Below are 16,856 nucleotides of genomic sequence, written 5' to 3'. Positions count from 1 at the left end.
TCTGTTTTCATTCATAGTTTGACAGCTGTTGCGCGAATCATGCGTGTCCCACGGAAGTGCTTCCGTGTGCTGTGCGTGATTTTCACGCACCCATTGACTTCAATGGGTGCGTGATGCGAGAAAATCACACAAAGAACGGACATGTTGTGACTTTTTATCAGCGGACTCACGCTGCGTAAAAATCACGCAACTGTCTGCACTGCCCCATACACTAATATAGGTCCGTGCGACGCACGTATAACCCATTCGTCTGAATAAGCCCTTACCGAGGTTTTCACGGAAGGGTCATCACAGCAGGCAGTCTGTACACAGACCAGCTGGGGGAGCCAGGATGCTTTGCCATGGGAGCTCCATTAGAGGTGTCTTTCTTTTTTTTTTTGTTTCAACTTTAGAAATGTATTTATTTTTTATGTTTTTGTTTTTTTTAAAACTTAATGAAAATGCAGGAAATTTCACAACAATTCAGACTTTTGGAACTGATTTTCAGTCGCAGAAATGTGTGACGCATGTGACCTTGTTCACACAGTGCAGATTTTGCATGTATTTTTTTTAAGCCAAAACCAGTAGCTGAACATAAACATTAGTAATATATAAAGAAAGGCCTTCTATGTCTCCTCCTCTGGATCTGGCTTACAAAGAAAATGCATGTAAAATCTGCAGCAAATCTGCACTGTGTGAACAGGTCTGTGGGAACGCTTCATATTTCATTGTAATCCTCTTTGTGCTTACAGCATCTTGTGCTTGAATATTAATAGGAGACCAGAGAATGTAGTCCAGGCCGGGTATGATGAATCGATAAAGAGGAGGAACCTTTCTGCCGGTACTATGTAAGGAAGGGACACATTTGCGTGTAACACAGGAAGCGGAAGCAGCGTGGAGTGACAGGTGGGAGCAGCTGGAACGCACAGTACTCGGCTTTTATGTAACCTTATGGGTATAACATTGTGTGACAGCCATTATATGTTAATTATTGTGGTGGTTGTAGATGAGAGAAGACGCTGCTGCAACAGTCTGACAGCCGTAGTGCAAGGTGATTTATATGAACTAGTGCAAATGCAAAGCAACCAATCAGGTTGTAGCTTTTATGTTCCCAAGAGCTTATGAAAAGTGAAAGCTGGAATCTGATTGGTTGCTATGGGCAACTGCTCCATGTTTTCCTTGCACTAAGTTTTATAATTCTCCCCCAATTTACACACACCAGGTGGCACGTTGATCAACAGTTTTGCAGAAACCGACAATTTTATGTTACAATTGCGTAATATTTGTGTGGCGCATTATAAATGTGGCGCACGCCTACCTGCTGAATGGGCTTGGAGGTTATAAATGGCGTTTGGGTATCGCAGTATGTTGTGCGCATGCTAAATAAATCTGCCTCTTTATATCTCACTAGCCACGCCCCTTTATTAGTATGGATCGTAAATTTGGCGACTGCCATGTTGCTCGTCTTTTTACCTTGTTAAATGGTTTATATTGTCGCTTTACAATTTATTTATTTTTGAGGGGGGAAAAAAGCACTGATGGAAGGGAGGGAGATTCTGCTGCGACAAATCGGGACAGTAAGGGGCCCTTGCTGGGACTATTGTGAGGAGTGGGGGGGGGGGGGCACTTCTATGACTGTTGAGTTAAAGAGGTTTCTCAGGATGAAAAAAAAAAAAAGGTCTACTCTTTTACCGGAAACAGCGCCCCTCTTGTCCATGGGCTGTGTCTGGTATTGCATCGCCGCTCCATTCCCAGGAATACCAGACGCAGCCCACAGACACGAGGGGCGCGGTTTCCGGTAAAGTAGCAGACTTTTTGTTGACCTCCGTAAATTGCTCTCGTTCCAGATCACTGTGATGAATATTTACTGCGGAGTACAGGAGAATGGATGAAAAAAGACGTAGGGCACGAGTGCAGGGAGCGTGGGCAGGACCTGCAAAACCCGCCTCTCGACCTGGTAAAGTCACATCTGGCAGCGTCACGATTGTTCTGTTTACGTGTGTAGTTAAGGCAGCTGTACAAGTACAAGATTTACAACTCGAGAACCTATAGACGCAGAATGTTTGGTGTCTTAGACGAAAATGTTGTTGGTGGCAGAAAAAGCGGTGGCAGCGCGTGATCAAGCTTGTGTTCATACTTAAAGGCAACGACCGACTTTGCAACCAAATTTTTATTGTCCCAAATGAAAACTAACTACTTAAAAATTTCCTATCGTTTCGTTTCTACAGCTCCTTTGCAGACCTATGTGTCTCCATAGTAACAGATAACAAACAAACCCTGTGTAGTCTGATCCTGCAGTCCTGTTGCCTTCCATCATTCCTTTTACGTCTTGCTAACTTATATTTGGTAGGTTAGCAAGAAATAGAGGAGAGATGGAAGAGCGTACGACTGCAGGATAAGACTACACCGGGTTGGTTTGTTGTCTGTTACCATGGAGATGCATGGGTTTGCATTGTAGCTGTGGAAGCCAAACAATAGGACATTTTTAATTAAGATCTATTGCAAAATTGGTGCATTTTTTTGGGGGGTCGTAGCCTTAAATTGCCTCCTCAATGCAATTATGTCCGCAGAATGGCGGTCGGGCATTTTCCCGCTGCCCCATGCAATGTCTATGGAACGGACGGCAACAGCCGAGCGCTGTACTGGCCTGTTTCCGTCAATCCCATAGACTTTGAATGTGCACATTCCCCTCTGCCGCTCCATTTAATGACATCACTGTGGATTGTGCTGTGGAGAGTAACGGGGGGGGGGGGGGGGGTTCAGGACCTCTGTTCTCGAGATCAGTGGGCCCCCCAGCTCTACATTAAACATTAAGATTTTTTTTTTTAAAGGGGTTTTCCTGAATTATGAAAATAAAGCTTAATCACTGTATAATGAAAAGTTCTGCAACTTTCCCATTAATTTGTATTTCAATTCCTTGCTATTTTCATAATCACTGATTGCTGTCAATGAATGGAAACAATACGCACAGGACTGTGCCAGAGAACGGTCTGGAGTTATCCTGAACTAATGAAAAAGATGTCACAAATACGTTCACTATAGTTATGAATTTACTGTCAAAACAGGGCGGCCTGCATGTAAACGGTGACGTGTCGTCCATAGTGCAGTCACATGACCACAATTAATGGTAAGCCATTGGTTGATGCGGTCAGGAGACGTCAATATGAATGCTGCGTCACTGCAGAATTTTGTATGCAAATATATTAATAAGTGACTCGATTTGGTTAAAGAAACATAACTATGCCTGGAACTAAAAAGATGTCCGTTTTACAAAATTTTACTTGTCAATAGGATGCAATAATCATTGTGACCTGTGGGTGGAGCCGTTATATAGGATGTGGAAATTTTGGCAAATGTCAACAACATAATTGCTGTCAGTGAATAGGTATATCTGCCAGATTCTGTGGAGTTTGATTCATCTGTACCAAATTCTTTGTATATGGTTAGACTTCCGTGGATCTGTCAGCTTCTTATGTAGGGCAGCATAAAACCGTTATAGGTCCGCACTTCTAGTAGCCAAATGGCACAATAAAAGTACCTTTTGGATACTGAGAGTGCTGAAAGAATACACCGGACTCCGTCATGAGAAGAGCTCCTCCGCCTTCACCCTTCAGGCCGGTGCTGGACAGGCTGCTGTCTTTATATGTATACACAGCAGCCTGCCGGTCACCGCAGAGGGGTAACATATAGGGCAGCATATTGGGATGAAAGAGGCACAAAAACTCAGCTTAAGGTGAAGAATCCAGCAAAAACTAATCTCCAGCCCCTGCCGATCAGTCTCTTCCCTCCTGGTCTCCCCTCCACTTGTTCTCTAGACAGATTTGTCCCCCCCCCCCCCGTCTCATTATGTAAGAAGGGTCTGGTCTAGCCGTGTCTGCTGGAAGCTCCTGTCATGGTCCATCTGTTATACAGACAGTAACAGGGACCAGTGCTGTGGAAGTATCTCTGCCGCTTCTTCCTGCCAATTCAAGGATGAAAGACGCGGGGCCCATAGTCTGCGGAGTTCTCCTTTAAACCATGCAGGACTGTGCTGGGAGCCTCGGTATAATGGTGGGGGATCATCCAGATCCTAGACTTGTGATTGCAAAAAATTAATCTCTCCTGTTGGTGCATTAATTACCGCCTCTGGCTTATGTAGCGCCAACCTATTCCACAGTGCAGTAAATCTATCAGTCACTCGCCATTGGAGATCACAATCTGATTTTCAATCTCACACACTACAGTCCGTTTCATAGTGTGTTTGTGGTGTGAACTGCACTGATACATTGTAGCAAACCGAGAACAATAGAGAGATTTGTGCTGCCACTGATGTACTTGGCTCGCAAAAGATTATCTGGAGTGGGTACCATTGTAACAGACCCTCAGCTGTGTGATATGCCTGTGCAGGTGTTTCCATTCGCTGTCAAGTATAGTAGAAAGTTGCAGAATGGCTGGAATACTCCTTAGGCCTCATGACCACGACCGCAATGTTTTTTTACTGGTTAAGGCCCCATGCACACGACCGTGCCCATAATCACGGCCCGCTGGCGGCCGCCCGCATTTTGAGTGCGTGCTTCCATAGAGTATGGGAGCACGGCCCGTAAAAAAAAACAAAAAATAGGACATGCTCCATAATTCCCAGCCGGTCACCCATCCATAGCGATACGGAAAGGTGTCCGCGGCCGATAGAACTGAATGGGTCTGTAAAACCGCGGATCGTAGTACGGTCCCTGGTTTTACGGTTGTGTGCATGGGGCCTTAATGGTTTTGTCCGCAAATACGGATCCGTAGTGATCCCCAAGTCCTCCGCATATATGGCACGCTGTCCGCAAATGTGTTCCAAAAAAACTGGGAGGAATCTTGGGTAATCCCCTGGCATTGCATAGCAACGCTTCTGCAATTACGGAGGGCTACGGATCCACCTCCGTAGCCGTCCACAATGGCGGAAGCGCCCATAAACTGATATGGGGAGTCTGTGCCACAGATGTCCTATATTTTGCGGATCATTTCTGTGGCACGGACACACATCCGTAAATATGTGGAAATGTGTCCCTGACCAATAGAAATGAATGGATCTGCAATTTGATCCGTAATTACGAATGAAAACTACGGTTGTGTGCGTGCGGCCGTAATATGTAACATTCTTTCTTTCTTCCAGCATCTCAGCCTGTCCTTCCCACTGCAAAGCCCCAGCGGTGGGGGGGCGACCCGGTCATTCCGGACAAGCGGTTTGTATATAAAGAACCAGGAGAGGTCAGTGATATTGTAATCTCTACGGAACGTCACTCACTTTATGGTAGACAGACGCTGCAAACACAGGATCCGTGTATTAGTGTGAATCTCGGAGATACTAATAAAGAACCTTTACACCCAGTGCTAGATGACAAACTTAAAAGACGCAACGTTTGAAATTTCGGAAGAATTACTAGTGTGGAAACTGCGACACAAGTCACGCCAAATTTGCTATGCTACATCTAATGCATACGTCGTGCGTGTACTATGATTATATGAATATTACCCTTGGGCTAGAGCTACACGGCGACTTTAGCCACGACACAGGTTGCTTGGCCCAAGATCGCTGTGTTGCGCTTCCTGCGTCGCAGTAATGAAATTAAATGTGGCCGCCTTGAGCCCCATAGGTGTTCTGTGACCGCGACACGACAGTCGCCAGAAATCAAAACTTGATGGATTTCTTGCGACTGTTGTGTCACGGCAACCTGCGAGTCACCAGGCGGCCACATTCACTTACGGTACTGCGATGCCCACATTGCGACACTGATCTTTGGCCACCTTTGATCTTTGGCTGTGCGACCTGTGTCGTGGCGAAACCGCCATATTGCCCGTGTCTACTTCATTCACAGGACCTGTCTATAGGGGTGTAGAGGTAGTAGCCGCACCGGGGCTTTGGTACCTGAGGGGGCTGAAATGCCTCTCTGCCATTTAAAGGTGTTCTCTATGATTTCAACATGATGGCCTATCCTTAGATAATATTAGATCGGGGGGGGCAGCTCTTGGCACCCCCCGATCAGCTGTCTGAAGGGGCCACGGCGCTGCAGCCTCTTCATTGTTTATGTAGATTTCTTACTGTTCCTGTACTATCACACGCCATTACTTTCTGAGTGGCCATGTAAGGTATTGCATCACCGTCCCATTCAAGTAATTGGGAAATTCAGGAGCGCCACGGGCCCTTCAAACAGCTTATAGGTGAGTTCGACCCCCAACGATTTAACATTTTTAAATCCTGGATAACCCCTTTAAGAGACACCAGTATTATAAATGGCACATGGTAGGTGGGTGCCTGTTACAGATTTTGCTTTTGGGCCCCAGAGCTTACACCTCTGTCTGTCTCTAAAAATCACACATTTTTTTTCTGCTACAGACTGTTAAAAATTCTCTCTCTTTTAGGTAAATCGGAGAGTGCCAGAGCCCCGCGTCATTGAGTGAGTACTTTTTAAGGACACAAAATGCACCAACTGTTTCTGGTCTCACGTATGCTGTAAATTGCTCCGTTTCCCAAGCTTAAAGACGATGTCCAACTTTGCAACCACATCATTTTTTTTCTTTTTTTTTTGTCCCAATGCATTTAAAATAAAAAAAACAAAGCAACTTTGCAATAGGTCTTAATTCAACATTTCCTATGATTTGGTCTCTACAGCTACTTTTGAAAATGCGTCTCCATGGTAGCAGACCACAAAGAAACCCTGTGTAGTCAGATCCTCAGAAAAACGCCAATAACTCTGCTTGCTGGACTGAACTGAGTTTGCAGGTTTTAAGTGCGGAGAAGCTTTTAAAGGGATTGTCTGGTTTAGAAAAACATTTTTAAATACCCCGTTAGTGACTCCTGAGTTAATAGAGGGGAGTCCTGCCTTCGGGACCCTCATCTATTAGCCAGAGCAGAGTTAAGCCCCGAAGAACGTCTCCCTTTCTCTGGAGGATCCACCATTACATGGACATCCCGTTGATTTAAGTAAAAACTGTGTAATGCTTAATTTGTCCTCTGGAGGCGCTGCAGGGAAATGTGATCCGCTATTAATAAGTGTCAAAAGTGGGAAAACCTCTACCATAATGAAGCATATACATGAACTGTGTATTTCGCTTCGAGTTATTTCTGTCTTTAATGAGAACATTTTGTTGCCAGGAAGGATGGCACCTATGAAATCAGCACGTCTCCAACTGGGGTGTCCAGGTGAGTTCTCACGGGAGGGTGGAGGAGGGGGCGGCCTGTGTTTTACATTATAGAAAGTAATCACAAATGTCCCATAACTGAAATGACAAACCACAGAACCAGGTATCTGCCGACACTAGACGTTATAAGAAATGTCATTGTTGTGATGTAAAAGTGGGACCTTCAAAGAAAACCCCAGTACATTAGACAGACATGGTTATACTGTTTATATTGTGTGGCAGTAAAGTCAGGGTTTGTTTCTGGAACAGAAATAAAAAATGCAAGAAATCGGGTAAAATACATTCCCATCATTTGTTTGGGATGGTCCTTCTAATCTGCTGTGCTCAATGTCAAGCAGCAGCTGCAAAAGCAAGTAAGATTAATCCCAATGTAATATCGCCCCTGTATAAATCCTTTGTAAGACCACATCTCAAATATGGGATTCAGGTTTGGACTCCACATTGTAAAATGGATATAGGAGAACGGGAGAGGGTTCAAACGCGGACGACTAGATTATTAAATCAGATGGGAGGATAGAAAAAAAACCAACAACTTTCTGGTAGAGGAAAGAGACGCCTTAGAGGTGATCTTATTAACATGTATATATGTGTGGTCAATATAAAGAACTGGCACGGATTTATTCTTTCCAAGGGGACCAGGGGATATTCATTGCGTGTGGTGGTAAGGCGTTTCAGACATCAATATAGGAAAGGGTTCTTTACAGTTAGAGCAGTCACGCTATGGAATGCCCGAACCCAAGAAGTAGTGATGGCAGATGCAATGTCCGCATTTAAAAATGGGCTTGATGCTTATCGAACGAATGGCACAAAGGGTTATAATTAATCTAGCAATGAATGATGTATAATTGATCTGAGAAAGGTTGAACTTGATGGACAGGTGTCTTTTTTTTCTTTTTGTATTTTTTTTTTAACCTAATTAAAAGGGGATGTCCAGTATTAGAACATGACTGATTTTTTCCAAAAACAGTGCCACTCCTGTTCACAGGTTGTGTGTGGTATTGCATTGCAGCTCAGCTCCATAGAAAAGAATTGTAAAGCACTGCCGAATATGTTAGCGCTAGATAAATTAAAGATTTTTATTATAAAAGGGGCTGAGCTGCAATACCACATACAACCTGTGGACAGGAGTGGCGCTGTTTTTGGAAAGAAGCAGTCATGTTTTTTTTTAAACCTGGACAAACCCATTTAAGTGTATCTCCGGGTAGAGGTTGCTGCTAAAAGCTGCTGTACTATTGAGATGACATTAACAGTCATAACGGCACGTCTCTTAGACAGTCCTCAGCCGGGGGGGGGGGGGGGGGGGGAGCGGTAGTCTAAGACGCTCTCGTTTTCACTATTACTAGTGGTGCCAGGTCAGGGATACCCAATGCGTTCAGAAGGATATTTAATTTTTTCTTTTCTTGCGTTCCCTTGTGCAGGCTGAGACTTTTCCCCGTGTTCATTGACCCCAAGGAAGCGGACTGGATGTTTGAACAATTACAACGAGAGATTCCGTGGAGACAGAAAACCAATGTAGGACCAGGTAAAAATCTGATTGTTATATCACAATTCTGCCAGCAGAGGGCGATAGAAGACTGTGATATAAATATACTCACTGAACAGTGGCAAATATTAACCCTAGCACTGTATACAGCAAATGTATTCCCATGTACTGCTCTGGTGCCGGGGTTATTACCTATACCGGAGTTCTGGAAACGTCCCCCAGGAACCACAAGTAACACATCTACTCTGCATTCATTCTCCTCTCGTGACAGATGGATCTTACCAGGAGCCACGTCTCACCTGTTGGTACGGGGAGGTCCCCTATACTTACGCCCGTTCAACAATGCAGCCCAATCCTCATGTGAGTGCCTGCGCTTCTAACATATTAATCTAATATTACGCTGCAATTTTCTGAAGTTCTGCACAACATTATAACCCCTTAAAGTATAACGGTGGGGGTCCGAGCACTGAAACCCCCCACTGATCACTTAAACCAAGCGGCAGAAGGGTTTGGGGGAGTGCTGTGCCGCTTCATTTCTGACCGGCTTTCCTCAGAGTTGTGTACGGGCTCATTCGAAAGTCTGAGTCCGTGCGCCGCTCGCTCCACTTTCCGAGGAGATCAGATCAGAAACAAAGCGGCACAGCTCTCACCCGAGCACTTCTGCCGCTACATTTTAGCGATCAGTGGGGGTCTTAGTGCTCGGACCCCCACCAATGAAAACTTTTGATATGTGAAAAGTTGTTTTAAGTTTAGTTACTCTTTAAGAACGTGACCGACCATGGACTATAAAATAATTATTCCCACCACGGAATATGCCATAAATGTCTGAGAGATGCAGGTCCCGGCACGCAGGCTCAGCTGCTTCTGTAATCCCCATAGGACCCCATAGGTGACCCCCATTCTGTAGATAGGTGCAGGTTCCAGGGGTAGGACCCGCATCTATCAGAAATTTATGGCATATCCCATGGATATTTCCTGCATTTTTTTTAGTTCAGAAAATGGTGCATATTTTGCTGCGTTTTCTCAGTGTTGGGCGCTGGTGACGTCTCCTGTGAAAAACGCAGCAATTCTGTCACTTTCCGCAGCAGGAATTGACACGCTGCAGTACGAAAAATACGCACCGCAGGTCCATTTCGGGATGGGAATTTTACACAGCGTGTGGATGGGATTTGTTAATTCTCCCCCACTTTGCTGCTACTGAATTCTGCTGCGTATTTTCCGTCTGCAATTCCGTTACATGTGGACGAGCCCTAACTCTGGGTATGAAGCCATTCATTTATAGCCGGGTTACCATTCTGCCAGGATCCCCCCCCCCCCCCAGATCCCAAGAATGGGGGTACCCGTTTACCTGTGAGATGACCATGTGTGCGCGCTCGCTCTCCATTATAATGTACGGGAATTCCAGGAATAGCTCAGTCGCCTGTTTCCATATCTCTCATTCACTGTCTTGATATTGGTCTCTGTGCTGGGATGTGATTGCGTCAGGTTACAGGGTCAATGCCTGAGAATTTCTGACCTCTTCCCACCTACTGATTCCTGTCATGCAAATCCAAATAACCATCAATATCCACATCTTACCTGCAGAAATAATGGCAGATATCTTATCATATGTGGGGTGTTTTGGTCAGTTGAATCTACACAAAGTCCCTATGACAACACTCACCGAACAGATTCTGATGACCACCTGCCGCCTTATGTTTCTCTCAGTAGTGCAGCCTCAGACCGTTTAAAAAAGAAATAAAAAAATCTCAATATAGAAATAAGAAATGAATAAACAGAGGTGACATTTTAATGTACAAACATGGCCGCACTTGGTAGCAAAGGGTTAAGAAAAGCAAGATCCTCCTATACCTACTACAGATGACCATTTCTAAGAACGATTCTCGCTGTCATTTTGGTTGACATTTGTCTTACGTTTCAATTCCTCACCATTTTTAAGATCACTGCTGACTGTCACTGAATAGAGACCTTGTCTCCATCAGAAGGTTGGAAACGTGTGTCCTATTCATGTCCAAACTGACAGAGGAACATGGCACGTAACCGTGCATCAGACCTCTCTCTTGTGACAAACTGTGCAGCTGTGTGAGCAGGACAGCCTCCGCAAGCGGACACAAATATTTTTGTTCACTGACCGCAATCTGAGATCTTGAAGCGCGGTAAGGAATTGAAATCCAAAAGTGTATTAGAAAGTTGCAGAACTTTATTTGACATATTTATTGACGTCCCCTGTAATTCTGGGTGTTCCCTGCAGTGGCATCCCCTGCTGACCATGCTGAAGGATCGTATAGAGGAGATAAGCGGCTTCACCTTCAACTCCCTGCTCTGCAACCTCTACAGACACGACAAGGATAGCATAGACTGGCACAGCGATGATGAGCCCAATTTGGGCAAGAATCCGATCATCGCCTCTTTAAGTTTCGGGGAGACCCGCGTGTTCCAGATGAGAAAGAAGCCGCCAGCTGTAAGTGAAGTTGTAACGTGCTTGTTAATGGTTTACATAGCACACACCTATAGACAGAGCGGGGGTCTTTGTGTGCCTTTATAGCCCCTTATTAAAGGATCATTACAGTTTGAATCCACAATAACCTGAAATGACTATTCACAGGCAGCATCATGAAGGGGTCGGTCTTCTAGAATGTCCTCCCTGGCGTCTATGAATAAGCACGCTACAGACATTAAAGGGGTTGTCCGGGCACGGGTGGTTTTTCATACGGATGACCTATCCACAGGAGAGGTCGTCTGTGTATGAGCTGGGGGTCAGACACCCGGACCCCGCACCGATCAGACGTTCCGGATGCCTCCGAGCACCGGATGTCCGTGCAGAAGCAGATTGCTCCGGTCACAGTATGGCGGCCGTGCTACAGTACTGCAGCTCTGCTCATAGGAAGTGAATAAGAGCAGTAATGCAGCACGGCCAGTATACGGGACATCTGCTTCCGGCACTGAACACTGCATAACATCCGGTGCCGGGAGGCAGCAGAAACAGCTGATCGGTGCGGGTGTAGGACCCCCACCGATCATATACTGATGACCTATCCTGTGGACAGGTCATCAGTATGAAAACCGCCCCGTGCCCAGACAACCCCTTTTAATGGTACGTCTGTTGGATAGGCCATAAATATCTGATGGGTTGGGATCCCCAGTGACTCCAAGAATGGAGGTGCCCGGTCCCCTGTATCTGGCCACGCGTGTGTGCGTCTTCTTTAGGGTAAGTTCACACGTAGCGTAAATACTGTGGATTTTCCGAAACTTGTTCAGTTGTGGAAACTCTGCAGCCTAATACAATAGCTGCGTAAATGATGAGCGGAAAAACGCTCAAATTGACCTGCGGTGCGGTTTTTTTTGTTTTTTTTTTACTCCGCAACGTTTCCATTTATGTTGCAGGTTTTCCCCACTGAATTCAATGGGGAGTTAAAATCCGCACCAAATAGTAGATGTTGAGATTTCTTCCGCGGAAAAGCAGCGATTCCGCTGCAAGAAAAATCTTATACTTACCCAGAATTCTGTGTTTCTTCATCCAGGCCGGCCCCCTGGGATGACATATCATTCCATATGACCGCTGCAGCGGTCACATGGGATGAAACATCATCCCAGGAGGCCGTGCTGCAGGATGGCGGAGGGATGCGTTACCATGGCTACAGAAGTCTGAAACGTATGCATTAGAGAGCGCTATTTATTTGCATGGCCGCCATGTAAGGATTTCGCAGGATCTGCAGGGGATATCGCCGGACGCGGCTTCCCCGGCCATATCGGCTGATCACCGGTGGTTAGAGAAGCTGGAAACGCAGCGATCGTCTTAGATAATATCACTGTCCCTTGCCCTCGTGGATACATACAGTAACACCCTAGTACCCCAGGCCCATCCCCCACTGCTTCAAGATTAACCCCTGGTTTCCTGCACGGTCTCCGCCATTCATTATATAATGATCCGGGCTATGAATATTCCGGTTACACAACCGCTCCAATTCTCCGCTCGTTATAAACCCGTCATTATCTGTTATTTACCGTTACATTGTGACGAGTGATGTAACGCTCCCCGCAGGATGTCAGCGCTGCCCCCGTCTTGGCACCAGTGATAATGTCAGTGTATGAACGAGGCGCCGGTATTACAGGATCTAAACACAACTTCGTGTTCCCACTTACAGTCTGTGCAGAAGTCACAGCTGCCGCCCACACACAGCAGTAGACGTCGTGACAGGGAGATGAGGAGGCGCTGCCAGGAGGATTATCATTATGTGCTGCAATAAAGATGCGAGACGGATAATCTCAGGTTTACCTGATCGGTCACAGCCCAGGACCCGCTCACAGCTGCTTCATATAGATAGATCCTGCGCTCCTTCCATTCTGCCCTGGGTGATTTTAATTAGTTTAATGCTGGTTCCTACCATCCCCAAGTATATGTAGGTTTAGTCCCAGTTCAGTGTGTATGTGCAGCGTAGGTTACAACCTTATAGAGGTTGCCTTGTCATGGCAGGTGGGCTCACACAATTTGATCAAAATGTGCGCTAAGAACCTCCCTATTGTAAGTAGATTTAGCAGATTTTACTTTGTAATTCAATTCCTCTGTTTTCAAGCCCTCTGCTGTCTGTCAGTGAAAGCAGGCGGCTCATAACAGCAAACCACTCGCGTGCATGTAAAATATATTGGACTGTTTAGCACAAAGAGGATTCTTTAGACTAAATACAATTGTAACAAACCCTCAGCTGTGAGTATAAGGTCTGTCATAGGGTTTTAAGCCTGTGTAAACAACATTTTCAATCACTGACATCAAGTAGAGATCTTAAAAGCTATGAGGAATTGAAACAAGGTATATTAGGGGTGTTGCTTATGTGAAACCAATCAGATTAGCAGTGACCACCTTCATCTGTTAGAGCATGAAAGCCGCCATCTGATTGGTTAACCACTGGCGACATCACTTTTTTCTGTTTTTTATTATTATTTTTATTTCTGAAGATTCCCAGATTACTTTTAATTGATTTCTTTGTCACTCGGTTACTCTACAGGGAGAGCATGGAGATTACACGTATGTAGAACACCTGCATGTACCACTGGACCACGGAACCCTCCTGCTTATGGAAGGAGCAACACAAGAAGACTGGCAGGTGAGGACGGCCACAGGATATCAGTGAGATTCTATGAGGTCGGAAGAAAGGATCTTCTTTTTATTTTCCAGAAATGGCGCCACCCTAGTTGATAGGTCGTGCCTGGTATTGCAGCTCAGCCACAATTCTGAATTTTGCAATACCAGACACCACCCATGAAGAAGAATGGACGAGCATTCTTTATTTTTTTTAATTCCATACGACCCCTTTAAGATTTTAGGCAGCAATTGGGACAATATGTAACTTTGTAATATACACCCCTCCTATTCTGCGTGGCCCCACGGATCACAGGAGTTGGAGGCAGTGGTGGGGATGTATCAGGGCATGTCCTGTACCATGTGGGTCCATTGGAGAAGGTGTATTCTATAACACAGGCTTTTTTTGCACATAGGAGGGTCTTTGCTGGATGAGACAGCTGGTAACTAGAACATTGTATATAAATCATTATGGGTTTCTATGGATCATGGGTAATAGGAATAGAACGGCAGTGTGTGTGCGCAGTCCGGGACAGTCCGAGGCTGAACCCATTTCAGGTGAAGAGCCACCGTCATTGTCTAAAGCAAATATAATACATTTTCTTTATTTTTTTTGTTTGGTGTTTATTTTCAGAACCATATATTTTGTTGCAACTTGGAAACTGTCAACAAGCTGCTGTTGACGGATCTGTTACTTAGATTTTGTTATTATTTAGTAATTGAGTAAATGTTAGTTCCCTCTTGTAATTGGGCTGTCTTGTTTAGCTCAAAAGCCCCGTAGTACACCCTACAGCCTGACACATTACATGTACGTAGGTACTATATGCATAATGTTTTCTTTTAAGAGGGGATTTCCAGCCTTAGCCTTAAGGGCCAGAGCCAGGGTCAGATTAAGGTTGGTGGAGACCCCTAGGCGAAAAAAAAATTAATGTGGTGGGAGCACCATTTCACTTCTAAGAACCATGACCCCATTACTCCCTATCAACCTTTATATAGGAGAGGTGACCCGCGCAGGCATGTTAGCAGGGCTGGCTGTGGCTCAATTCAGATGGGGGCGATGACGTCACTACATCACACCTGCATGTGCGGAGAGAGCCTGAAATCCGCTTTCTGGCTAGTGAGGCCTGGGCACACCGATGAAGGACTCTTAAATCCTTAGTTTGGTGGAGGCCCATGGCACTCTGGGCGTCTTCCCTATATTCCAGCTCTGGCCACGACACTCTGTGGAGCACTATGGCTCCTTCTGAATTTTTCCCTGCACAGTCCATAAAACAAGCTATCATTAGAATTAAAAAAATAACCTCATTAGATCTGTCAAAAGTAGCCAACCTGCTTGTTGATGGTTTCCAGGTAGTAATAGTAGTTAATTTAAAAATATATATTTTTTCTTTTTACTGTTATTATTTGACCATTGCGGAGTGTAGAGCCAGCGTTCGTCAAAGCTTCACTTTAATATTTCACCGGACATGTTGTTCTGAATTGTGATGTTTTTGCACCGGACCGTTTTCTGCAGAATCTGGAACCAAATATCTCGTAGGTCACTGAAATGAAGGAAAACTGGTCTGACAGATTTGTGCACAACTAGCCTTCACCTTCTAGCAGTGGTCTGCAACTTGTGACTCTCCAGCTGTTGTGACACTACAACTCCCAGCATGGGATGACTGCCGTATACTGTAGATTCACAATAGCTGGAGATCCATGGGTTGGAGACCACTGGGTTACAGTATTCTATCATGCTGGGAGTTGTAGTTTGACAACAGCTGGAGAAGCTTAAGTTTCAAAACTACTGTATTTTAGTATCTATGTTGCAGTAAAACTGGGTCACTCACTTTACAGCTGGAATCAATATTAATGACTTAATCTCCCATTCCAGCACCGTGTGCCAAAAGAATATCACGACCGGCGGCCCCGGATTAACCTTACGTTCCGAACAATGTTCCCAGAAGGGAAGAAATAGAAATTATGTGGAAATCTTCTATGAACCTTTACTGATGTTATGGGATCGGTTCTTCCTGTTGTTCACCCAAATAAACCAAGTTGATGTGTCCTCTGCCTATAGGAATTTGCTGGAGTATTTAAGTATTTCATTACTTATCCTGTACTGATCCTGAGTTACATCCTGTATTATACTCCAGAGCTGCACTCACTATTCTGCTGGTGGAGTCACTGTGTACATACATTACATTACTCATCCTGTACTGATCCTGAGTTACATCCTGTATTATACTCCAGAGCTGCACTCACTATTCTGCTGGTGGAGTCACTGGGTACATTCATTACATTACTTATTCTGTACTGATCCTGAGTTACATCCTGTATTATACTCCAGAGCTGCACTCACTATTCTGCTGGTGGAGTCACTGTGTACATACATTACATTACTTATCCTGTACTGATCCTGAGTTACATCCTGTATTATACTCCAGAGCTGCACTCACTATTCTGCTGGTGGAGTCACTGGGTACATACATTACATTACTTATTCTGTACTGATCCTGAGTTACATCCTGTATTATACTCCAGAGCTGCAATCACTATTCTGCTGGTGGAGTCACTGGGTACATACATTACATTACTTATCCTGTACTGATCCTGAGTTATATCCTGTATTATACTCCAGAGCTGCACTCACTATTCTGCTGGTGGAGTCACTGGGTACATACATTACATTACTTATCCTGTACTGATCCTGAGTTATATCCTGTATTACACTCTAAAGTGGCAACTACAATTCTGTAGCTTTAGAGTTAAAAACTCACCGCATTCCCTGCTTGTTCAGTGTCTGCAGATCGCTTGCTTTGGTGATTTGCATTCTGGGAAGTGTCATCTTTACACCAGACACTATACAATCATTTGTTGTAGGAAAAGCTAAGTGCATTAAGCTGTAAAGGGGGGTGTCTGACCACAAGCTTGTTGACTGTTTCCATTATTAAACTGCAACATTGTGAATTCAGCTCTGTAGTATAATAGCAAATATTATAAATAGTTCCTAACTATTGATTTAAGCAAAAATAATTCAGGCTGTGATGTGAAGTGTCATGTTGTGGCGGCTGTCAGGCCGTCCCTTTCTCTGCTGTCAGTACATGGATAATCCAGCTTTGAGTAGAACTGTGACGGTCTGGTTGCTATGGAAACAATGTCTGGCAGCTAACC

At 44.9% G+C, this 16,856-nt stretch overlaps 1 protein-coding gene across 5 annotated transcripts; it reads left to right on the top strand.

Annotated features, from left to right (window-relative positions):
* The first annotated feature begins 816 nt into the window (after positions 1–816).
* On the top strand, positions 817–15,757 carry ALKBH3 (alkB homolog 3, alpha-ketoglutarate dependent dioxygenase). Of its 5 annotated transcripts, none has more exons than XM_075838054.1 (10): positions 817–885; positions 1,827–1,936; positions 5,117–5,211; positions 6,364–6,398; positions 7,097–7,144; positions 8,562–8,665; positions 8,898–8,986; positions 10,878–11,087; positions 13,630–13,728; positions 15,577–15,757. In XM_075838054.1, exons 2-10 carry the CDS (start codon positions 1,864–1,866, stop codon positions 15,658–15,660), a joined length of 837 nt encoding a protein of 278 aa, XP_075694169.1. In that variant the 5' UTR covers positions 817–885; positions 1,827–1,863; the 3' UTR covers positions 15,661–15,757. The 5 variants fall into 5 exon arrangements, with proteins under 5 accessions (XP_075694169.1, XP_075694172.1, XP_075694171.1 ...); XM_075838057.1 differs by lacking the exon at positions 817–885 and adding an exon at positions 900–922; XM_075838056.1 differs by lacking the exon at positions 817–885 and adding an exon at positions 912–934.
* The last annotated feature ends 1,099 nt before the right edge of the window (positions 15,758–16,856 follow it).

This window comes from Rhinoderma darwinii, chromosome 9 (assembly GCF_050947455.1).
Source record: "Rhinoderma darwinii isolate aRhiDar2 chromosome 9, aRhiDar2.hap1, whole genome shotgun sequence".
Lineage (NCBI taxonomy): Eukaryota > Metazoa > Chordata > Amphibia > Anura > Rhinodermatidae > Rhinoderma > Rhinoderma darwinii.
The sequence above is the reverse complement of the archived record's forward strand: the minus strand, read 5'-3'. Positions and strand labels throughout refer to the sequence as shown.

What these genes read in the sequence shown, in the direction of transcription:
- ALKBH3 (XM_075838054.1), top strand. Translation starts at nt 1,864, where the DNA reads ATGGATGAAAAAAGACGTAGGGCACGAGTGCAGGGAGCGTGGGCAGGA. An exon ending in CCAGAGCCCCGCGTCATTGA is followed by an intron (nt 6,399 to 7,096) that starts GTGAGTACTTTT and finishes TTTTGTTGCCAG; the next exon opens with GAAGGATGGCACCTATGAAA. An exon ending in TCTCCAACTGGGGTGTCCAG is followed by an intron (nt 7,145 to 8,561) that starts GTGAGTTCTCAC and finishes TCCCTTGTGCAG; the next exon opens with GCTGAGACTTTTCCCCGTGT.